Raw genomic sequence first — 23,896 nt, 5'->3', positions numbered from 1 at the left:
TTTTAAAATCATTCATCAAAACATTCATACTGTCAAACGTTCGACTTGCTCTCCGAAACAACCCCTCTTTTATGACACTCATTTTTTTGTGTGAATTTTTTTCCTTCTTTCCTTTTTCATTATCAATCCAAATGGACATTAATTAGGCCCAATCATTAAATTTCATTCAATAGAATTGGTTGCTTTTATTTTGCTCCGAATCTTGTATGAACTAGAAAGTTTAGAGATTGAAGGTTGACCTAGGGGATGAGATGCTTTTCGACTGAACTTGATGACTTGGATCGAGTTTGACCGCAACACAATGCACCTTTCTCTAAATTATTATTTTATTTTTTTTGAATTTCACCCACATTTTCCATCTTACACTTCATCTTAGGTGGTAATATGCTCTAAATGAAGGGTTTCTGTATTTGGAAAAAAAACAAACAATAAAGAAAAGAGGGCGAAGCTTTATTAAAAAATGGACAATACTAAACAAAAATATGAAGGGTTGATAAAGTAAGTAAACAAATCCAAAAAAAAAAAACCCTCAGAATGACATAGAAAAATAGAAGTTTTCCACATCTTCCTCTCATGCATTATTCAAGCACTACTGGTTTATATTTCACAAATCCGTTGCGTTGAACAAGTTGAAGTTCGTTGAAGCTCAGTTGGACCACCCCATGTTCTAACACGCTGCTCAGCTTGCAGATCCTGCATTATTAAGTGATTTGATTAAATTTCGCAACAAATGATTGGAGACAAAGCGCATTCTTGCAGGTTGTGAGCATTGGAAGTGTTTGAAAGGTTACTGTATTGTTCCACACACTTGAAAATGAAGAAAAAAGTAGATTACCCTATATAGCATTAGAAACAATGCTCTGTTTCATGACCAACACTATAAAAGTTTGAGACTGAGATGTCTTGATTTTTATCTCTTTGTTCCAGTTTGTTCGAATTATGATGAACAATAAGATAACCGTTTGAAGCAAGCCACCAACCAACATCCTCAGTGCAAAGGGCATCTGGGCAGGGATGTTGTTTGGTGGCTTGCTTCAAACAATTATCTTATAGTAGCTCCCTATGTCTATAAAGGCAACCAGAAACTGCCAGCCTGCACCTACTGCAATCCCTGCAATTTCAAGAAGACGATATCAAAATCACGGTTGTTGCAGCTCATATGTTGTGAGAAATTCTCATTGCAATAGTTTGCACAGTTTACTGTAGTTTGAATGATGTGAACTTTTGATTCAAAGGCAAAAACAATTTCCCAATGACTTTCCCATATCAAGAGAGTGCTATGAGAGACAACTACAGCAATTGCTGGATTCTGCAAAGCTCCCACCATGAGGATCACTGCGGTGTAATACCATAGCTCCAAGCTGTCACCACAAATAATATTTGCATAAACGGGATGAATTTTAAAAGTATTTCTTTGTGAATTATAAAATCTGAGTGCATGTACCAACCATAACATTACAGGAGGCAAGTAAGAGCTTCAAGAAACCTGTCAACGACCTGAAGGCCAATAAGGAAAAACCAGTCCACGCATCGGGAAAAATCCAGAAATCACATACACTATCTGAGCCAAGACAAGAATCCACCATGAAATGTTCCCAGTTATGGCAGCGCCAAGAAGATTGTTTCTAAGATTTGTCATCAGAACCCAATTCAACAACACATGAATTCCCAAAGCTACTATTGAAACTGCAGTCATGACCCAAACTTTGCTTCGAGATTGGATTGGATAGGAAAGTTGAGGGCGTATGCAATTGAAGAATTACCCATCTACAGTAGTTCCCGGCAAGGACAGAGATGTCTTTGTTTTGATGAAGGAGCTTTAGCAATAGTGATGAGAAGACATAGATCAGTGTCAGAAACAAAGCGGTGATGATGCTTATGATCCATGATCTCTGCAAGTAGATTCCTAGCATGTTGAGCTGCCCTTCTTATCCCTAGCTATTACAGAAGAATTAGCCAAATCGAATAGAGTCAGTTCAGGTTCATTCAGTTTTGTTCAGGTGAATTTAAAGTTATGTGGGTGCAACTTTCTGTTGGAAATGGTAGAAAAATTCTGGGTAAAATCAGAATTTTTTTTCAAGTTTGGTCTATTTTTAGGTAGGCCTCGAGTGTCGATTTACTTGGGTCAAAATGGTAACGCGTTCTATGCCGCGTTGTGATTCACATGGTATATTTGGTTGCTTAAAACCATTACCGAGTGAATGAGAAATTGAAGCCAAAGTGTGCTCCATGGAAATGGAGTTTTGGTAGAAATTCCTTAAGGTTGTAAATTGGCTTGTCCCACATTGATTTGGTGGGAAGTTTTGAAAGGGTTTATAAGGCTTGGGTTAGATACTTGGGGTGTGCCCCAAGGGGTACCCAAGTGTTTTAGAGAGAGAGGTTATGGGCAAAATGGGCTAGACCCATTGGACTCAAAAAATCACCACACACGCGCGCACTCTGTTGTCCGTCTGATCGGACGGGTTGGGCTTCTAATCTTTTTGGGCAAAAAACATTTGAATTTAATTTTATTTTTTGGTAAAATAAAATCCAGAATTCAAATTAAACTGTTTTGGATTTATTGTTCATCCAAACAGGGCCCTTCCCGGTTTCAAACAGAATTAAACTGGTTTGGATTTATTGCTCATCCAAGCAGAGCCCTTCCCGTTTTTATCTGTTTGAATTATTAACCCAACAGATTCAAATCTGTTTAAATTTGAAACTAACAGGTTTCATACCTGTTCAATTCAAAACCAAGAGCCACCTTTACATCTATAAATAGACTAGCCTCCCATTTGGATTTCACTCCAATTTTCATACTCCATTCTCTGCTTTAAATCTCTGCATTTTGCTGCATCTTATTTCTGAAAGAATGAGTGTAAACACTTTGTGTGTTCGACGAACGATTAAATTGTAGTGCTGCTTTTATTTGTTGATAAGATCATTTTATCCTGGGAGATAGACGTCCAAATTCTAAAAGCACCGTGGAGAGGACGAATCTGTCTTAAGGACACAGTGTTAAACACTGGACTTGATCAGAAAAGTTATTCAAATAAATTAACCAAGTAAGTTATTTAATTTTATTCTGTTTTTTATTTTTTTATTTAATCAGATTTTATTTTTGTTTTTGTAACAAAATAAAATCTGTGATTTTATTTATTTATTTTTATTTCGAGTTTGATTTTTGTAATCAAACAAATTCTCTCATTTTCTTTATTTCTTTATATTCTTGTTGTTGTTTTGTACACAACAGAATTTAATCTTTTTAAATACAGTGAAGATTGTCCAACACTTTCAAGCATGTAACTCTAAATCAAATAGGGTGGTTTTGGGAAGAAAGAGTCCTGAAGCAAGTGGACAGGTGGCTGAGCTTGATCTGGAGACGGAAAAATTAACAGAAAATGTCGGGATGAATCAAAGAAGATGTGGCAGATAGCTGCACCGGCTATGCTGACTGCAGTCACTCAATTCTCTATGGGGTTTGTCACCGCGGCATTGGTGGGCCATTTGAGTGAATAGGGTGGTTTTGGGAAGAAAGAGTCCTGAAGCAAGTAGACAGGTGGCTAAGCTTGATCTGGAGACGGAAAAATTAACAGAAAATGTTGGGATGAATCAAAGAAGATGTGGCAGATAGCTGCACCTGCTATTCTGACTGCAGTCACTCAATTCTCTATCGGGTTTGTCACCGCAGCATTGGCTCTATCGGGTTTGTCACCACGGCATTGGTAGGCCATTTGAGTGATGTTAAGCTTGCAGCCGTCTCAGTTGTCAAAATATAATTGAATGGTGTCATGTTAAGTATTGATCAAATTAGTGTTTGATTTATTGTGTGTGAAAACTAAAAGCTAATTAATAATTGTGTGTTGTGCGCTTTGATCACTAGGATGATAAATATGTCATGTACATGAAAGTGTCAGACAAAATTAATTAAACACCAATCTTACATTAACATGGTGAATGGTTTGATTAAACGGCAATCTTACAAAATTAATATATTTATAATGAACGGTTTGAATTAGCATGGTGAGAGAATAATAGAGTTCACAAAACTCAATAGCAACCTTAAGCTGATATGCTCATCTAATTTCTTATTTGGAAAATTTAAAAAAAAAAGAAAATTAAAATCAAGAAACACAAAAATTAATTGAAAAACCAAATATACCTTTTTTTTCATATTAAGTGGGTCTCATTTGGTTTCACACCTATGTAAAAAAGATTTCTTTACCAGTAGAAAAAAACTAAAAAATAAAATATTCATATGCTAAAACTATTTGGTATCTTTCATCAATCATTACACCTAAATAAAAAGCTTACATTAATCATAAATGTATTTGTGATATTTTTTTTTAAAACATCAATATAAATATGATGAATCACATAATCTAAATTAATCACACTAACCAATATAAATATGATGAATTACATTATCTACATCAATCACATTACGGGAAAAAAAAAAAAGGCTCTAAAAAGAGATTAAAAAAATAGTTTTTTTAATTTTTTTTTAATAACATAATCCAAAAAAAAAAAAAAAAGAGTAATTAAAACACATACTTATCAAAGCTAACCATAAGGGGGACTGTAATTATCTTCTATTCTAAGCTTATGTCTATGTACCAAAATGTCATTAAATTATGTTTCAAGATTTTATGTAATGAGTAATATCTTTAGGCAGAAAATACTTTTTGAAATTTATTTTTTGGCACTTGTTTCGACAAAAAACTAAGATCAATAAAAAATATTACTTGGATAGAAATCAATTTTTTATTTCAAAATGTGAAATACTTTCTAAATTAAAATCTGACTAATATGACTACACTACCACCGACTCCACCTCTGCTGCCACTTTTGGAAAAAAATAATTTTATTGAAGGATTTGGCATTTTGAAAACAAAAATATTCAAAAAAAAAAAAAAAAAAAAAATGAAACAACAACAACAACAACAACAACAACAAAATTTGATGACTAAACCACAAGAAGCAAAAAAAGATGATATTGTGAGAATATGTGTTCTCCTAGGATTAGGAATAAGTGTCTTATATCTATTAGACTTCTATATATCTCAGTGATGTATTCATGTAGGATTAGGAATTAGTGGTACTCTATATAAATGATGTATGCATTCTTTGTTCAATCAATTCAATCTAATATACAGTTTTGTTTAGAAAACTTACATGGTATCAGAGCTAGGTTCAAAACCCTAGCCCTCTTTGGTTCGACTGGTTTGTCACCATTGGAGTCGCGACTTTTCTCTCTCCAGACTCGCGAGGGTTCGAAACCCTAGCCCTCTCTGGTTCGTCTTGCGAAGGCCTCTCTCTTCCTCGCGATCTCTGTCTGAATCGATTCGCAGTCATCTACTTCGGCTCTCTAGTTAATTTGGTTCGTCTGCCTCTGTGCTTCGCGAGCTCCGTCTGAAGATCGATCTTAGCTTTAGTGTTCGTTTTCCTTTGTGCTTCGCGATCTCTGTTTGAGATCTTCGCGAGCTCCGTCTGAAGATCGATCTCAGCTTCAGTCTCTCTCTCTCTCTCTCTCTGCGCTTCGCGATCTCTGTGATCTCTGTGCTTCAACTTGGCTATTTCTATTTAAGACCCTATTTCAGGAATATTGCACTCAAGCCCTATATTTGTCTGTTTATCACAAACTTTGTTTTATTACAATGTCGGATACTAAAATCCAAGCCATCAAATGTAAACTAACTGGTGGAAATTATGCCTATTGGGCCAGTGTCATGAAGAATTTTCTTCTTGGTCAAAAAAAATGGGACTATGTTTCTGGTTTTGCTCCTCGTCCATCGGACCCGAAGGTAGAAGGGTATTTGTCTTCCTGTGACACTTGTTTTATTACAATGTCGGATACTAAAATCCAAGCCATCAAATGTAAACTAACTGGTGGAAATTATGCCTATTGGGCCAGTGTCATGAAGAATTTTCTTCTTGGTCAAAAAAAATGGGACTATGTTTCTGGTTTTGCTCCTCGTCCATCGGACCCGAAGGTAGAAGGGTATTTGTCTTCCTGTGACACTTGGGATTGTGATAATGCCCAAGTTCTAACATGGTTTCATAATTCTATGGATGACTGTATTGGAATGATGTTTTCCAAGTGCAGTACTACCAAAGAAGTGTGGGATTATTTACTCGGTGTTTATCAGCAGTCCAACTTTGCCAAACGGTATGAGTTGGAAACAACTATTCAGAGTGCTCGTCAGCAGAATCAAACTATTCAAGACTTTTATATTGAGATGACAGGTCTCTGGGATCAGCTGGCTCTTATGGAACCACCTAGTCTCAAGATACTAGACGCTTATATTGAGTTTCGGGAAGAAGGTCGTTTAGTCCAGTTCTTAACAACTCTCTTCCCTCAGTATGAGACTATTCGAGGTGGCATCCTTCACCGATCTCCTCTTCCCTCTGTGGATGTTATTGTTCGTGAACTCCTCTCCGAGGAAACCCGTCTTAAGACAGCCAGTCAGACTTTGCCTCCTTCTGTGTTCTTGGCTCCTGCCAAGCCGCCCTTGTTATCGACCCCTCCTCCTCATTAGCTTCAGGCCACTGCGAAACCCAAGAGAGGACCATTAGGGCCAGATGAGTGTGCTTTCTACCATCAGAGGGGTCATTGGAAGAACAACTGTCCCAAGAAGGGATGTCAGCCTGCTCTATCTTCTTAGACACAGTTCCGCTGTCCTACATTGGTTACTTTCCGACCTCCTACTGCTTATACTGCTTCTACTCCGGCTCCCGATCCTGACATGGCTTCCTTGAGTGCTCAGGTTGCACAACTTTAACATATCCTGTCCACTACTCAGCCATCGCCATCTGCCTCTGCTCTTACCTCCCTTCATTCAGATTTGCTTGGGTCCTCTTCAAGTATCCCTTCTTCTGTCTGGCTTTTTGATTCTGGTGCCTCTCATCATATGACTCCTCACTTTTCCTTACTTCAAAACTGTATTCCCCCACCCGTTCCTATTACTATTAATACTGTTAATAGGTCTGGTATGTCTGTTTTGTCTATTGGGTCTGTCTTACCATCCGCCATGTCTGCTGTTACTATTCTGTAAAATAATAAATTGAGATGTATATTATTATTGATGTTTTGATTGATATATTCTCTGTTGTTAGAATCGTACGATTCGCGATTCGAATCGTACGATTCGGTTCGATACACATAGAAATCGATTCGAACAGGTACATGGAATCGGAAATGGTGCAGAATCGCATCTGAATCGATCGATTCACGATACGAATCGAAGAATCGCTGAATCGCACGATTCGTTGCTGTCGCGGGTCGACCCAGTTTTTCGGACCCGAATGGAAAAAAATCAATTTTTGGGCCAATTTTTTTGCTTTTTCTGGGCACAAGATGGGTCGCCTGGTCTTCTAAGACCAAACGACAGTCCACCCAAGGTAACCCATGAACCCTTTTTACTTCCAACAGACAAAACCCTAAAAAGACTCACCTCTCTGTTCGACGCAGAGCTGCTTTGTCCCTCTTCGCAGTGTTTGGTGGTCCCTTGCTGTTGGAATCTGCTTCGTGGCCCTTTGTATGGTCTTCGTGGCCCTCGACGCAGAGCTTCGTGGTCCCTTGCTGCTGTTTGGTCATCTCTCCTTGCTCCTGCAATTTCGTTTGAGGTAGTACACTACCAGACAAACTTCAAGGAATATAAAATACTATATATTACTTTAGACTCCTCCTTTTCCATTACTTTATTGCCCATTATCCATTACTTTATTATTGTCTATTGTGTGGACTGTAGAAGCATTGAAGAATCTGCTTTGTGGGTGTGGAACATTACTGCTGTGTGGGTGGAACATTACTGCTGTGTGGGTTGAACATTAAAAAAATATTTTATTTTTTTTAATGGATAAAAAAAATATGAAAAGCAAAAAAAAAAGTGGAAAACAAGATCCAACATGGGACCATTGTACCCGTATTAAAGATGATAATAGAATGTATTTGAGATGTAATTATTGTGGAAAAGATTATTGGGGTGGAGTGATTCGAATGAAAAATCATTTAGCCGGAACTCATAATAATGTTGGTGCTTGTAGTCAAGTTTCTGAAGATGTTATGAATATGTTTTTACAACTCTTAAGTGGAAAAAAACAAGACAACATTATAGACGTTGATTGTTTTGAAGAAAAAAATATTGAGGGAAAAAGTAAAGGGGGAACTATGGATGTGTATGTCACAAAGGGGAGGGCAAAACAACAAACTTTGAATCAAATGATAAAGCAAAGGGAGCCCGTGATTAAAGATATTTGTAGAGTTATTTATGGGCATGCATTGGCTTTTAATTTAGTGAAAAGCCCTTTGTTTAAGAAGATGTTGAAGTCGGTTGGTGAGTATGGTGTGGGATTGAAACCACCAAGTTATCATGAAGTGAGAGTTTCTTTTTTGAAAAAAGAGGTTGATAATGTGAATGCAAGTTTAGAAGCGTATAGAAAAGAATGGAAGAAGACGGGTTGCACTATAATGTCCGATGGATGGACCGATGGAAAATCTCGCTCTCTTACTAATTTCCTTGTTAATAGTCCAAGTGGAACGGTGTTTATTAAATCAATGGACACCTCCGGTGTAATTAAAAATTCTATGAAATTGTTTGAGATGCTTGATGACATTGTGAATGAAATTGGTGAAGAAAATGTGGTTCAAGTGGTAACCGATAGTGCATCGGCGTATGTGGGTGCCGGTAGATTATTGGAAGAGAAGAGGACTAAATTGTTTTGGTCCCCATGTGCGGCACATTGCCTTGACTTAATGTTGAGTGACATAGGTGAGTTGACGGTTTTCAAAGATACAATAATTAAAGCCAAGGAAATCGCTGTGTACATTTATAGGCATGCTTGGGTGCTTGATTTGTTCAGAAAATTTACAAAGAATAGAGAGTTGACAAGACCCGCGGTTACTAGATTTGCCACCGCCTTCCTTACTTTAAAAAGTTTCCAAGATAGAAAGCTCCAACTTAGAGCTATGTTTGCATCGGAAGAGTGGGCTAGAAGTAGCTATTCTACATCTGTTAATGCAAAAAAGGCACAAGGAACAATCTTGGGAGATGCTAGATTTTGGAAAGCAATCAAGTATTGCTTGAAGTGTGTGCTCCCTTTGGTGAAAATTTTGAGGCTTGTGGATGGTGATGCAAAGCCGGCAATGGGATTTATTTATGAAGCTATGGATAGAGCGAAGGAAGAAATTGCTTCAAACTTGAACCATGTGAGAGGTAGATATAAGCGCATTTGGGAAATTATTGATACTAGATGGGATTTACAACTCCATAGGCCTTTGCATGCGGCGGCATATTACCTTAATCCAATGTAAGTTTTTTTCTATTTTGGTCAACTTATTTGTGTTGTGTTGTGTTGTGTGACTTATATACAAAATGTAATGGAATTTATTTATGAATTTATCTTTCTTTCTAGGTTTCATTATCAAGAAAACTTCAATGCGGATACGGAGGTGAAAATTGGTTTATTTAAAACCATTGAGAGGATGTATCCGGATATAGAGGATAGAGTGAAGGTTGATGAGCAATTAGAAAAGTTCAAGAAGGCCGAGGGTATGTTTGGTATGAGCATGGCCATCTTGACAAGGGAAAAGAAACAACCCGGTAAAATTTTTTAATATTATGAAATTATATATTCACATTTTCACAACAATTATGTTGGCAATGGCATGCATTATTCTCTAACATCTCTTTATCATTTAATTACAGCTCTATGGTGGGAAAGTTACGGAGAAGAGTGCAAAGAGCTTCAAAAGTTAGCTATTAGAGTGCTAAGTCTTACTTGTAGTGCCACCGGGTGTGAGAGAAATTGGAGCACTTTTGATCATGTGCACTCGAAGAAAAGAAACCGGTTGGAGCAACAACGGTTGAATGCTTTGGTTTTTGTGAAGTATAACATTCAACTTGAGTTGAGGCAAATTAAGAGACAAGAAAGGGGTGAGACTTATGATCCTATTTATTTATCGGATATGGAATCCGATGATGAATGGATTACCGAGAAAGAAGATCCATGTCTACCCGAAGATCATTCATGGATGGACATCCAAGAGTGTTTCGAAGATGATGAAGGAGCAACTAGCAAAAAGAGAAAAAGAGGTATAATTGTATATTTTAATTTTTAAATAAGTTAATTTCAAAGATTTAGTTTCTATATTTTCACATTTACTTGCTCATTCATAACCTTATTTAATTTTATTAATGTAGGACCAAGAAATTTAAATGCCATCGATAGAGGAAAAAGAAAAGTATTTGAAGATGATGATGAAGTTGAATTGATTGAAGGTGGGGAAGAGGAAGAGGAAGAGGAAGAAGAGTTTGATGAAGTGACTATGGTAGATGATGATGAAGATGATGAAGATGATATTGACCTTGGAGATGATGAAGATTGAAATGAAGAAATGAAGACTTCTTGGAATTTTTAACTTTGTCTAATCTAACTTTTGTTTTGTATGGTCTCTTTTTGACACAAGTTACTTTACAAGTATAGATTAGAGTTTTGAAAAGTTTAGAACTTGTTAAGTTGTGAACCTTATTCATGATGAATGTGAATTGCCACACATATATGTTGTGATGTGAATTTACATAAATTATATCATAAATACATAAATATAATATAGGATCATAGATCACGGTGGGGCTCGGACCCACATCTCTTGCCATAGAAGCGTCTTACCTATTTAGACCACGTGATCATCATGTAAAATAACATTTTTATTACTTTTAAATCTAAATATTTCATATTTATAATATTTAAGTGTATAAATATGTTTTTTTTATGTAATTTAGAAAACGTAAGTGAATCTTTACGATTCACGATTCGATTCGATTCGCGATTCGGTACATGGCCATTTCGATTCACGGTTCGAATCCCGATTTGACAACTATGGATATATTACAACTCCTATATATAGAAGAGAAGATGGTAGTAGGTGTAGGTGGTAGTGGAGGTGGTAGGTGGAGTGGGTTATGGTAAATTCTAACAGCCCCCCGCAAACTCAAGGAGGATAGGAACTAACCAACTTGAGTTTGAAGAGAGTTACAAAACAAGAAGATACATAAAAATAAAAGAAGATAGGAGACACTGTATGGTCGTGTCAGACCATTGGTGAAGACACTGGATGGTGGTGTCATAACGTTGTAGAGGACACTGTATGGGGGTGTCATAACCATGTAGAGGACACTGTATGGTGGTGTCATAACGGTGTAGAGGACACTGGATGGCGGTGTCAGACCGATGTAGGAGACAGTTTATGGGGTCATGTCGGACCGTTGAAAAAGCTAACTGGAATCAACTGTCGGGACAGTTTATAGGGTCATGTCGGACCGTTGCAAAAGCTAACCGGAATCAAATGTCGGGACAGTTTATGGGGTCATGTCGGACCGTTGTAAAAGTGGCACCCTCAAAAGGTGTGCCCAATCTGTTAAAAGGCGTGCCATCAAAAGGCGTGTCCACTTTATCAAAAGATGTGCCATGAAAAGGCGTGCCAGTTTGTCGGGCGTCAAGAGGCGCGCGATGCGCGTGGCTGCCTCGGCTATTTAACCAAGACAGAGCCTGAGGCCGAGGCAGAAGCAAAAAAACTGCGAAATCCTCTGTAAAACTCTTCGTTGTGCTGAGAGAGAGAGGCTGTAACACTGTTGTGCTGAGAGAGAGAGTCTGTAACACTCTGTTGCGAGAGAAAATGGCTTCGTCGTCCCGTGGTCTGCTGACTCTCTTTCCTGACCTCAACGAGTCAACAAGAGAGATAACGGGTGCGGTGGCCAGTGAACCTCAACCAAACACTGCCGGTTTTGCGCCGTTGAACTTTCCGATGCGGTCGGTGGAGCAAAAAATGACAGTGCAAACGGATGTGGAGGCTAATCAGTATACGTTGAAGTCATGTGTGGAAACCATGACTGCGGTGACAAACTTGTCGAACCGGCTGCAGAGTAGGGCAAATGAGGTGCAGCAGTTAAACTCCCAGCTGGCTCTGCTCCAACGCATGTATAAGGATGCGCGAGCACAGATAAGCGTGCTAAGGGCAGAAAACAAGGAGCTGAAGCGGAAGGCCACCGTGATGTTCCGATTTGGAGGTCCTCCATATGCTGCAGTGGAGGAGTATGGGGGAGTGAACGTGCTCAGCGGCGTGGAAAACACGGAGGCAACACTGTCAAGGCCCGCTCAGGACGGAGGCAAGAAGAAGAGACCGGCGGCAGAGTAGAGATAAAAAAAATCCCACTGTGGGTGTGGTTGTTTTGTTTGTGTGTTGGTTTTTGTTTTTGTTTTTGTTTTTTTTTTTTTTTGTTTTTTTTGTTTTTGATGTAAAAATGGTGAACGGGGTGAGCCCCGACATGAATAAAAGATGGTTGTTGTGCAAATTGAAAAAGGGTTGTGGTTTTTTTTTTTTTTTGTTGTTGTTGTTGTTGTTGTTGTTGTTTGTTTTTGTTAAAGAGGGGGAACACGCCCAAAAAAAAAAAAAATAATAATGATAATGGTTTGGGGTTTGAGTAAGATATTATAATAAAAAGAAATATATATATATATACATATGGGGCAGTGGTGACGAAAGTGGGGTGTGGTGATTGTTCTTGAGTGGAGAGAAAATAATAAAAGAAAGAAAAGGAAAGTGGGGTGTGGTGACTAAATGGTCGGCAGGTGATAATATTTGATAATGATTATGAAAAATAAAATATAAAAGAAAAAGGAAAGTGGGGTACAACATGATGATGTTGGGTCCATGGAATGGAGAGAGATTCGAAAAATGTGAGGTCGGAGGGTTTACTCTGGTCTTCAGTGCTCCCCATTGATTTTGATTTTGAGAGAGAGAGAGAGAGTTTTGCGAAAGATCGAGAGTAGTGAGGTGCTTACAGTTGGAGATGGAAAAAATTGTAGTTGATTAATTAGAAGAAAATATATTTCTACACCGAATCAGGTGAACAAGTTTAGAAGTTTCGTTTGATCTCCAAAACTACCACTTTCATGTAAAGTCGTCGTCCCAGATTCCTCCGAATTCATCGACGGCGTCCCAGGTCTCAGCTTTTCCGGCGAACTCCAAAAATTCAGTACTCTTCCGACAACTGCTTCCGATGATGATGGCGTCAAGCTGAGCCCGAGGTTCTCTAATTCGTCGCCGATACGGCGGCGCTTGGGCGCCGCTTTTGATCGTGAGTCAGGGTTCGGATCTTGATGGTGATAAAGTTTAAACATGTCTGAACAGGTGACTTCAGCCTCGGAAGCCTCGTCGAGGTCCGGCGGAGTCAGGACGGTGCCGCCGAGAAACTCCGGGATCGGCCGCAACGCGCCGCCGCGGAGGACGGTCTGGACCGCAGCCTGGCAGAGGTGCCAGTTTCCGGTCCAGAGAAGCCCGACCGCTCCGTTAACCGGGTTCACGGTCCGGCCACACGCTTCGAACAAGAGCGATTGAAACAGAGAGGGACGTTGATTTGGGGGGACGGAGGAGATGAAGGACATGAGGCCGGCGCGACCGAAGAACTTGGCGACGAAGACGGTGGCGTGGCCTTGAGATTCAAGGGAGTCGATCCACTGAAGGCATGGTCGGAGGATACAGTTTTCGCTACAACCCTTTCGAAGAACTCGACATCCATTGCAACTCATGATTACAAGCTCAACATATCAGATTCAAGCTATAAACGAGGAAATGAATTTGGTAGCCAGACGTAGAAACTGGAGAGAGAGAGATTTGTGTGTATGTATCGAGTGATGGCAATGGTGGTGTGTTTCAGTGAGGTGCCGAGAGGGAGAGGGAGAGGGAGGTTTGAATTGGTTGAGATCCGACGGGCGGTCAAGGCAAGGTTGCCGCCCGCCGGAAGGCGAAGAACACCAAGATCTTTAACCTTGCTCTGATACCATGTAAAATAATAAATTGAGATGTATATTATTATTGATGTTTTGATTGATATATTACAACTCCTATATATAGAAGAGAAGATGGTAGTAGGTGTAGGTGGTAGTGGAGGTGGTAGGTGGAGTGGGTTATGGTAAATTCTAACATATTCCTTCTGTTCTTTACGTCCCTCAGTCATCTGTTAGTTTATTATCTATCAGTCAACCTGATGCATCTGGTTTTGATGTTATCTTTTCCTCTTCTATTTGTTGTGTACAGGATCGGGTGTCCAAGAAGCAGATTGGGATCGGCCGTAGAGTTGGAGATCTCTATGTGGTTGAAAGCTTGCATCTCCCTTTATCTACCTCTCCAGCTGCACTTTATTCGTTTCAATTAGATTCTTAGTCGAGTCAGTTTTACTTATGGCATTCTCGTCTCGGTCATTTGTCTGTTGACCGCTTACGGTCTTTAGCTCAGTCAGGATTGTTGGGTAAAGTTTTTCCTAGTCAAATTGATGAATGTCGGGGGTGTAAACTTGCCAAAATGTCAGCTTTACCTTTTAATAAAAGTACATCTATTTCTGTTTCTTCTTTTTCTCTTGTGTATACTGATGTTTGGGGACCCTCTCCTGTTCTTACTAAAGGGGGTTCAATATACTATGTGTCTTTTGTTGATGATTGCACCCATTACACGTGGGTTTATCTTATGACTCATAAGTCTGACTTCTACCAGATATATCGTACTTTCCAATCTATGGTCACTACATAGTTTGGATCTACTATTAAAGTGTTGCGGTCTGACTTGGGTGGGGAATACTTTAAAACTGAATTCTGTTAATATTTGGCCAACTTGGGTACCATTCACCAAACTTCTTGTACTGATACACCTGCCCAAAATGGCCGAGCTGAGCGTAAACACCGTCATCTTCTTGAGACAGCTAGGTCTCTTCTTTTCTGCCTCCGTTTTGGGGTGAGGCAATTCTTACTGCTGCTTTTCTTCTCAACCGTATGCCTACCCCTTTTCTTTCTGGTCGGTCTCCTTATGAGGCTTTATTTTCTCAACTTCCTAATTACTCTCTCCTTCGTGTGTTTGGGTCTGCGTGTTTTGTCCTTTTACCCCGTAAAGATAGGACTAAACTTAGTGCCCGGTCTGTCCTATGTGTTTTTTTGGGATATAGTCTCACTCAGAAAGGTTATCGCTGTTATGACCCTGTTTCTCGTCGCCTTTATGTCTCCCGTCATGTTGTCTTTCTCAAACGTCTATCTTACTTTCAGTTTCCTCCTCTCACCACCCTAGTTTCCAAAGAGGATTTGGTTCATATTGATCCATTTCCTTCTGAGGTCCCATCTGATGAGTACATCTCCACAGTTCCTCCTGAGCTTATTCCATCTTCTCCTCCTACTTCACCTCTAACTACTTCTCCTCCTTCTTTGTCTTCTCCTCCTTCTTCTCCTCCATTGTTAGTTTATTCTCGACGCAAGGCTCATTCTCTACTAGATGTCTCTACTCCTACTGTTGATCCTCCTGCTTCTGACGACTCTGATCCTACTACACACCGATATCCTCCTCGAGCGCGTCATCCTTCAAAAAGGTTGGGTTGGTCTAGTACTTGTTTTTTTGCTTCCTATCGTACTTTTTTGTCTGCTATTCACTCTTTGTAGAACCTCAGTCTTACAAGGAGGCCTGTCAGGATTCTCATTGGGTTCAAGCTATGGAGGATGAGTTGTTTGCTCTACACAAAACTAGTACTTGGGAGTTGGTTCCTTTACCTGCTAGTAAGAATCTGGTTGGTTGCAAATCGGTCTACAAAGTCAAGACTCATTCTGATGGTTCTCTTGAGCGCTACAAAGCTCGTCTGGTGGCCAAAGGTTTCTCCCAGGAGTGTGGTATTGATTATGATGAGACATTTGCTCCTGTTGCCAAGATGACTACTGTCCGTACTTTTATTTCTGTCGCTGCTGTTCGTTCTTGGCTTCTTTATTAGATGGATGTTAAGAATGCTTTTCTTAATGGCCATCTCACTAAGGAGGTTTACATGTGTCCTCTCCCTGGTCTTCACCATTCCTCTGGCCAAGTCTGTCGTCTTCGGCGTGCTCTATATGGTCTGAAGCAGTTTCCTCGTGCTTGGTATGATCGCTTTCAGACTGTTGTTACCGAGCTTGGGTTTCATTCTTCTGCTTTCGACTCTGCTTTATTTCTAAGACATACCTCGGCTGGTTTTGTTGCTCTCTTACTATATGTAGATGATATGATCATCACCGGCTCTGACTCTTCTTCTATCTCTGAGGTCAAGCAGCATCTCTTTCGCACCTTCGAAATGAAGGATCTGGGACCATTGCAGAATTTTCTTGGCATTGAAGTGGCTTCTTCTCCCAAGGGTTACTTTCTATCGCAGACTAAGTATGCTAACGAGGTTATCCATCGTGCCAGACTTACTGACACTAAGCTGTCTAATACCCCCATTGAGCTTAATGTAAAGCTCAACACTACTGATGGGGTTCCTTTAGATGATCCTACGTGATATCGCGAGCGTGTAGGTTGCTTAGTTTATCTGACAGTTACTCGCCCTGATCTTGTCTATGCTATCCACGTGATTAGTCAGTTTGTTTCTGCCCATCGCTCTACACATTGAGCTGCTTTGCTTCGGATTCTTCGCTATCTTCGCAGTACTATCTTTCAGGGCTTGCCATTCTCTTCTACTTCTTCCTTAGACTTGGTGGCTTATGCTGATGCTGATTGGACTGGTGATGTTAATGATCGTAAATCTACTTCTGGTTTCTGTATGTTTCTTAGTGATTCCCTAATTTCTTGGAAAAGCAAGAAACAAACTATTGTTGCCCGTTCTACTGCTAAAGCTGAGTATCGTGCTATGGCTCATGCTACTGCTGAAATTGTCTGGCTTCGTAATCTCTTATTTGAGTTGGGCGTCCCTCAATCTTCCCCGACCTCTCTCTATTGTGACAACCGAAGTGCTATTCAAATTGCTCATAACACTGTGTTCCATGAACGGACAAAGCATATTAAGCTTGATTGTCACTTCGTCCGTTAGCATCTACAGTCTGGCCTTATCTCGCTTCCTTTTGTCTCTTCGGCTCTGCAACTTGCTGACTTCTTCACTAAGACTCACACCACTGCTCGGTTTCGTTTTTTTCTTGACAAACTCTCAGTGTTTTCTGCTAAAACACCTTGAGTTTGAGCGGGGGTGTGAGAATATGTGTTCTCCTAGGATTAGGAATAAGTGTCCTATATCTATTAGACTTTTATATATCTCAGTGATGTATTCATGTAGGATTAGGAATTAATGGTACTCTATATAAATGATGTATGTATTCTTTGTTCAATCAATTCAATCTAATATACAGTTTTGTTTAGAGAACTTACAGATATATAACCTAATATGTACTGTCTACATAATTTACACACAAAAATAATAACTGTAGTTCAAAATACAAATATTACAAATTTATTTGTTTTTTGGTTTGAGGACAGGGTTATACAATTTTCAAAATAAGGCATTGTTGCTACAAGGCAACAGACCACCAGAATTGATTCTGTTCTGCTCTTTCCATCTCTCAAACCATGTCAAATTGTGACCTCTGGTGACTTACTACTTCTTTGAGTATGCTTCCTCTACAATTGCAATATACGAGTTCATGGAGAAACTAGAATAGAAAAAGAAAGTAAAAGAGAGAAAATATGAAATTTCATGGTTCACAATGCACTTGAAATACAACTACTATGCTTTTGAAAAAAAGGTGGAGGTGGACAAGTTTGTGTTTAGAAGGGGTTTGTATAGACCAAATAGTATACTAACCCATTAAAATAATTAATCAATTAAAATTTCCAATTCAATATTCACCAACCATAGGCTCACCACACAATATCACAACAAAATTCCAAGTTTGTGTTTGGTATCTTCCTCTGAAAGGGTAATATTATGAGTTTCTTTGCAAGCGTCAGTAAGTCGCTCCATACCTCTAGGTCTCACTTCTAGTAATTGTATTTAATGTGATTTCTTTTTTTGCTGCTACCAATATTTTGTAAACCAATAGAAACACTTTCATTTCTAATTTTGTTTCAATTATATCATCTGCTAGAGTAAGAATTTCATGCCATGAGCTTAAAATTAGTCATGATTTTGTTCCTAAATGGTTTTGATTAGGTTGTGGAAGATGTTCTCTTATCAAAGGTGTTCAACATTAAAAGCAAAGAAGCCCTGGCTTAGGTTTAGGTTTGCTGTTAATACGTGAAACAATAATGTTGTATTTTATTTCCACAAAGCATAAATAGGGAAGTGTTGTGTACCTACACTTTGAATGTCAATAATATATCTTTGTATGTGTAAAGATCATGGTTATTATGTCTGCATTGTTTTTGTTTTTCTAGTTGAGTTCCTAACATGGTTGGCTGATCAGTAAATACTTGAGAAACAAGAGAGTGCCTATTTGACACTTACGTTTAGAACACAGAATCTTGCTTCCAATTTGAAGATTTTTATTTTTTTGAATGAAGAGGATAGTGTTCAAAGTTGGAACATGTTGAGTACATAGTATTTATCAAAACATCCACACCACAAGAGTTGACTTATAGTTATTAAATTATATAGTCTCAGTTTGACTCTCTCTCTCTCCCTATAACCAAACCCTCTTCTATGACTATTTTTTTGTGCTTGAATTCTTTTCTGTTTTTTTCTTTTTCATTATCAATCCAAATGGACAAATTGACTAGGCCCAATCATTACTTTTATTCAATAGCATTGGTTACTTGTATTTTTTTCTTTGAATCTTGTATGAACTAAAAAGTTTAAAGATCAAAGGATTGGCCTAGTAGATAAGATGCTTTTCGACTGAACTTGATGAATTTTTTTTTTTTTGTTTGAATTTCATCTATATTTTCAATCTTACGCTTCAAATTAGGTGGTAATATGCTCTAATTATAACCTGCAAATGGAGGATTTCTGTATTTGGAAAAAGAAAAAGAACAATAAACAATAAAGAAAAGAGGGGCGAAGCTTTATTAAAAAATGGGCAATACTAAACAAAAATATGAAGCGTTGATAAAATAAGTAAACAAATTATTAAAAAAAAAAAAATTTAAAAAAAACCTCAATAGAAAAAGAAGTCTTCCACCTCTTCCTCTCATGCGTTATTCAAGCACAATTGGTTTATATTTCACCAATCCGTTGTGTTGAACATGTCGAAGTTCGTTGAAGCTCAGTTGGACCGCCCCATGTTCTAACACGCTGCCCAGCTTGCAAAGCCTGCATTATTAGGCCGTTTGGTTAAATTTTGGAACAAATTATTGAAGACAAAGCGCATTTTACAGGTTGTGAGCATTAAAAGAGTTTGAAAGGTTACTGTATTGTTCCACACAAAAACACTTGAAAATGAAGAAAATAAAAGGAGATTACCCTATATAGCATTAGTAACAATGCTCTGTTTCATAATAATCACTTCAAAAGCTTTGAGAATAAGATGTCTTGAGTTTTACCTCTTTGTTCCAGTTTGTTCGAATTACAATGAACAATAAGACAACTGTTTGAAGCAAGCCACCAACCAACATCCCTACCCAGATGCCCTTTGCACTGAGCTTAAACACATAACCAAGCAAGGCACCGATTGGAAGGCCGACTACGTAGTAGCACCCTGTGTTGATAAAGGCAACCAGAAACTGCCAGCCTGCACCTACTGCGACCCCTGCAATTTCAAGAAAACGATATCCAAATCATGATTGTTGCAAGCTCATTTGTCGCGAGAAAATCTAAATGCATCAGTTGCACAGTTGGATGTAGTTTGAATGATTTGTGAATTTTTGATTCAAAGGCAAAAGCAATTTCCCAATCACTTTCCCATGTCAAGAGAGAGCTATGAGAGATAGCTGTTCGGTTTTGTTTTCACCATCTGTTTTCTAAAAAATACTAAAAACTAGTTTGGTGAAAATAAGCACCAAAAAGAAGTTTTTGAATTTTCAAAAACTACTTTTCCACAAAAAAGGAGAAAACCTTTGGGTTTTCAATGTTTTCAAAAACAAAATCAATGAGAAGTTTGAAGACACCATTATTTTCACCTCATTTTCATTTTTGTACAAAAAATATGAAAGTACTTTTGTTTTCTCTTTTTTGGTTTTTCATGTTTTCAAAAACAAAATCAACAAGAAGTTTGAAAACATATAACATCATTTTATTTTTGTGCGGAAAATATGAAAATGACGACAGCTTTCGTTTTCTTTGTGTTGATTTTTCATGTTTTCGAAAACAAAATTGATGACAAGTTTGAAAATAGCCATTGTTTTCACATCATTTTCATTTTAGTGCGAAAGTTGTTTTCGAGAATTCAAAAACAACTTTTTGGTGTTTATGGAAAAAGTTGGTTGTTTTAAAAAAATTTACACAAAAACATTTTGCCAAGCTATTTTACAAATCTTAGCTTCAAATGATGGTATACAAAATGAAGTGATTGTTCATTCTCTTATAGTTATATTTAACGCTAACCTTGGAAACAGTAAAGATTAAGCTTTCAATAATGAAGCAATGATGCGAGTTAACGAGTGATCTACAAGGAGAGCTCAAGAGAATATACCATGAAGAACTGGTTGGATGCTATTGAGGAAGATAGTTGCTGCCAAAAAATACCCTAACTTGGATGTCTTCCCCAAAACAAGAGGCTTTGTTGTGAATAGTTTGGGAAAATCGTTTTTGGTCACCAGAATCACCACTGTAAACAGAACTCCAAATGTTGCAGATGTCAAAACAGTCACCACTATTGAGAATTTTGCAGCTTTTGGACGTCCTGCTCCTAGTTCGTTGGACACTCGCACGCTGCAAGAAAGGTCAGAATATGTTCGAAGTTAGAACACAAAGGGAAAAAAATTTAACAGAACACTAGACATCAAATTTTCGAGTTTTTTTGTTTTAGAGTGCATGTCCTCTTCCATCTCATTGCAAATGATTCCAGAAATATCATGAATGTATATGATTCTTGAATTAATCAAACGATCTTCATTCTTGAATTTTTTTTCCAACCCATTTAATCTAAAATCTTGTTTTGTTTCGCTGAATTCACCTTACACTAGTTAAATTTTACAGAAATGTGTCATTATGGTTCCGGACACGGACGCTATTGGTTAAGAGAACGGCTAACCTCACAGCTGCGTTGAAACCGAGGGCAATCATCAAAGTCCACAATTGTAAGTTCATGCTGCGAAATTTAAAGAAGTTAGAGAAAGATTAAAATTAATGTAGAGCATGCTTCAATGGGATAATGAAACAAGACGGCTTAAAATGAAAATAATGGAAATAACTAGATGTCGTAAGATGCTTCTAGAGCGACAGCGAACGGGTAAATAAAAAACTAACCAAATTGAGATGGCATCTACAGCAATTGCTGGATTCTGCAAGCCTCCCACCATGAGAATCACTGCGGTGTAATACCATAGTTCCAAGCTGTCACCAACAAATAGTATTTGTATAAACCCGATAAATATTAAAAGTAGGTTCTCTGTGAATTATAAAATCTGAGTGCCATGTACCAACCATAACATTACAGCAGAGGCAAGCGAGAGCTTCAAGAAACCTGTCAATGACCTGAAGGCCAATAAAGAAAAGCCAGTCCACGCATCGGGAAAATATCCAGAAACCACATAAACTATCTGAGCGAAGACAAGAATCCACCATGAAATGTTCCCAGCTATGGCAGCGCCAAGCAGGCCATTCCCAAGCTTTGTTATGAGAACCCAATTCAACAACACATGAATTCCCAAAGATAATATTGAGAATACAGTCATGACCCAAACTTTGCTTTGAGATTGGAGAAATTTCTGTATAGGAAAGTTGAGGGCATATGCAAACAACTGAGGAATTACCCATCTGCAGTACTTCCCGGCAAGGTCAGAGATGTTTTTGTCTTGACGAAGGAGCTTTAGTAATGGCGATGAGAAGACATAGAACGGTGCTAGAAACAAAGCAGTGACGATGGTTATGATCCATGATCTCTGCAAGTAGATTCCTAGCATGTTGAACTGCCCTGCACCAACTGCTTGGCCACAAAGTGTTTCAAGGGCACTTCCCATCCCTAGCTACTACAGAAGAATTAGTCAAATCAAATAGAGTAAGTTCAGATTCATTCAGCTTTGTTCAGGTGAATTTAGAGTTATGTGGATGCAACTTTCAAGCATGTAACTCTAAATCAAATAGGGTGGTTTTGGCTGCTGGTGTTAGTGAGCCAGAGCGTGGTTTAGCCAACGTGATTGACTTCGTGCATGCCAAAGTCAGTATTTTATCTGGTTTTGGCCACTAGACTTCTATTCCATGTTGCCCAAGGCTTGGATTCGGAGTTAGCATTACAAATACTCCTTTGTAACTTTATTATAGAAGATCATTGTTCCTTCATTTTATGTGATTGAGATATACACATTAGTGAGAAATGATAGAGAGAGTCAATGGGTACGTCTCATTTGCTTTTGAGAGAGTGATTTTCAAAAAAAAATTTGGAGAGAGAGTTTAGGTAGCGTTTGGTAGAGTTTTAAGATTATGATTTGAGAATAGAGTTGTATTTTGAGTTTGTGAGTTTTGGAATTATGATTTGAGTGTGAAAAATTTGTTTGGTTAAGAATTTTAAATTGAGTTTGAATTGAGTGAGGTGACAAATGATATTTGATACAAAAACTTATAACTCATAACAAAAAACACAACTCAAAATTCTATTCAAAGCTCATAAAAAGTTTTAAAAAAATTTCACAAATATTTTTTTTTGTAATATAAAAATAACAGGTGTAAAAAAAAAAAAAAAAAAAAAAAGTGAGTGTGAAAAAGTTTAATCAATTACACGCTAAACAAAAGTGAATGTAAAAATTTTAAAGTGTTTTCAAAACTCTAAACAAAAGCAGATGTAAAATTAATTTTTAAAAATGCTAAACAATCACCACACTTTAGTGAGTGTGAAATTATATTTTGAAAGGTACACCAAACGAAGATTTTTTTTTGATTTGTTTGGTTTTATATTTTGAAAGTAGTTTTGGAGTTTGAGATGATTTGATATTTTGTTGAAATTGAGTAGATGTGTGTAAGAGAAAAAGTGAATGAGAAAAAGAGAGAACAGAGAAAAAGTGATTAATTGATGTGTAAGAGAGAGAGTGATTTTGGAATTTTTTTGAAAAAAACCACAAACCAAACAAAATTTTGAAATTTGTTTTCAAAAATAACTCTCCAAAAGCAAACCTAACAAGCCCAATGACTCTGGATGTAGCACGTAAATTTTTTGTGGTTCCTTTGTGTGTGTTTGATCTTCTCTGTTCTAGATCATTGTTTGTGTGTGCGTGATTGCTCGGTTCCCAAAGATTGTTTAATCAATTTTGTTTACATGCCATTATTTATCATACTAGTGATCAAAGCACACAAGACACAATACCAATTAGATTTTAGTTCTCACCTACAATAAATCAAACACTACATATGCAAGAATTTAATCAATACTTACCATGACACCATAGACAAATCCTTCAATTACATTTTGAACAATTGAGACTGCTGCAAGCTCAACATCACCCAAATGGCCTACGAATGCCGCCGTGACAAACCCGATAGAGAATTGGGTGACTGCAGTCAGCATAGCAGGTGCTGCTATCTGCCACATCTTCTTTGATTCATCCCAACATTTTTCTGTTATTTTTTCCCCCTCCAGATCAAGCTCAGCCACCTGTCTCCTTGCTTCGGGGCTCTTTTCTTCCATCAAAGCAAAACTTCAAAAACCCACAATGTAAAACAACTTATGTTATCATTTCTCTCTCTTTCAGAACATATATGTGTATGATATATAAATATAGTGGCAGTCAAAGAGAATCCAATTAAATAGAGGTTTGGTTTCAAAACCTGACAAATTTGCAGGTATTACCTGAGGAAATTGTGGGCTTGTCTGTCCACCTACTTCAAATATATATATATATATATATTTTTTTTTTTATGGATTCTGCTATGATCACCTACTATGGGGTTAATTTTTCTATACAACGCGAATCAATGATCAATAAGTGAATTAAATACAGAGACGGTATGTTTGGTTTGTGTTTGAGAGATGTGTTTTAGAGATAAAAAGTACGAAAAGT

The 23,896-nt window shown here is 38.0% G+C and overlaps 2 protein-coding genes and 2 pseudogenes across 9 annotated transcripts; 1 reads left to right on the top strand and 3 right to left on the bottom strand.

Moving 5' to 3' along the window:
* Nucleotides 1-429: 429 nt before the first annotated feature.
* On the bottom strand, nucleotides 430-3,486 carry LOC114306091 (protein DETOXIFICATION 33 pseudogene; annotated as a pseudogene). Its single transcript, XR_003644555.2, has 4 exons — nucleotides 3,435-3,486; nucleotides 1,449-1,927; nucleotides 836-1,361; nucleotides 430-693 (listed from the first exon to the last, which is right to left on the bottom strand). The product of XR_003644555.2 is annotated as a protein DETOXIFICATION 33 pseudogene (transcript).
* Nucleotides 1,803-23,841, bottom strand: LOC114267928 (protein DETOXIFICATION 33). Of its 5 annotated transcripts, none has more exons than XM_082913985.1 (8): nucleotides 23,272-23,662; nucleotides 21,330-21,871; nucleotides 21,153-21,239; nucleotides 20,938-20,994; nucleotides 20,377-20,615; nucleotides 19,289-19,494; nucleotides 18,928-19,058; nucleotides 1,803-1,938 (listed from the first exon to the last, which is right to left on the bottom strand). In XM_082913985.1, exons 1-7 carry the CDS (start codon nucleotides 23,521-23,523, stop codon nucleotides 18,963-18,965), a joined length of 1,479 nt encoding a protein of 492 aa, XP_082770111.1. In that variant the 5' UTR covers nucleotides 23,524-23,662; the 3' UTR covers nucleotides 1,803-1,938; nucleotides 18,928-18,962. The 5 variants fall into 5 exon arrangements, 4 of the variants coding, with proteins under 4 accessions (XP_082770111.1, XP_028064822.1, XP_082770112.1 ...); XR_014360730.1 differs by having other exon boundaries at nucleotides 1,813-1,938; nucleotides 18,903-19,058; XM_028209021.2 differs by lacking the exon at nucleotides 1,803-1,938 and adding an exon at nucleotides 23,686-23,841 and having other exon boundaries at nucleotides 18,790-19,058; nucleotides 23,272-23,533.
* On the top strand, nucleotides 7,084-10,554 carry LOC114290512 (uncharacterized). 2 transcript variants are annotated; one of them, XM_082913972.1, is made up of 5 exons: nucleotides 7,084-7,605; nucleotides 7,731-9,288; nucleotides 9,394-9,581; nucleotides 9,687-10,073; nucleotides 10,182-10,554. In XM_082913972.1, exons 2-5 carry the CDS (start codon nucleotides 7,835-7,837, stop codon nucleotides 10,364-10,366), a joined length of 2,214 nt encoding a protein of 737 aa, XP_082770098.1. In that variant the 5' UTR covers nucleotides 7,084-7,605; nucleotides 7,731-7,834; the 3' UTR covers nucleotides 10,367-10,554. The 2 variants fall into 2 exon arrangements, with proteins under 2 accessions (XP_082770098.1, XP_082770097.1); XM_082913971.1 differs by having other exon boundaries at nucleotides 7,084-9,288.
* Nucleotides 12,832-13,648, bottom strand: LOC145819941 (LOB domain-containing protein 37 pseudogene; annotated as a pseudogene). Its single transcript, XR_014360731.1, has one exon. The product of XR_014360731.1 is annotated as an LOB domain-containing protein 37 pseudogene (transcript).
* Nucleotides 23,842-23,896: the final 55 nt, after the last annotated feature.

Source organism: Camellia sinensis, chromosome 2 (assembly GCF_055761805.1).
Source record: "Camellia sinensis isolate YWXY chromosome 2, ASM5576180v1, whole genome shotgun sequence".
Classification (NCBI taxonomy): Eukaryota; Viridiplantae; Streptophyta; class Magnoliopsida; order Ericales; family Theaceae; genus Camellia; species Camellia sinensis.
This window is presented reverse-complemented; position numbering and strand designations above follow the sequence as displayed.

Excerpts from the sequence above, each read along its gene's own strand:
- LOC114290512 (XM_082913972.1), top strand. The coding sequence starts at position 7,835 with ATGGATAAAAAAAATATGAAAAGCAAAAAAAAAAGTGGAAAACAAGAT. Across the intron at positions 9,289-9,393 it reads GCATATTACCTTAATCCAAT|GTTTCATTATCAAGAAAACT; the intron begins GTAAGTTTTTTT and ends CTTTCTTTCTAG. Across the intron at positions 9,582-9,686 it reads AAGGGAAAAGAAACAACCCG|CTCTATGGTGGGAAAGTTAC; the intron begins GTAAAATTTTTT and ends ATTTAATTACAG.
- LOC114267928 (XM_028209021.2), bottom strand. The coding sequence starts at position 23,523 with ATGGAAGAAAAGAGCCCCGAAGCAAGGAGACAGGTGGCTGAGCTTGAT. Across the intron at positions 21,872-23,271 it reads GATTTGTCTATGGTGTCATG|CTAGGGATGGGAAGTGCCCT; the intron begins GTAAGTATTGAT and ends CTTCTGTAGTAG. Across the intron at positions 20,995-21,152 it reads GTAGATGCCATCTCAATTTG|CATGAACTTACAATTGTGGA; the intron begins GTTAGTTTTTTA and ends TAAATTTCGCAG.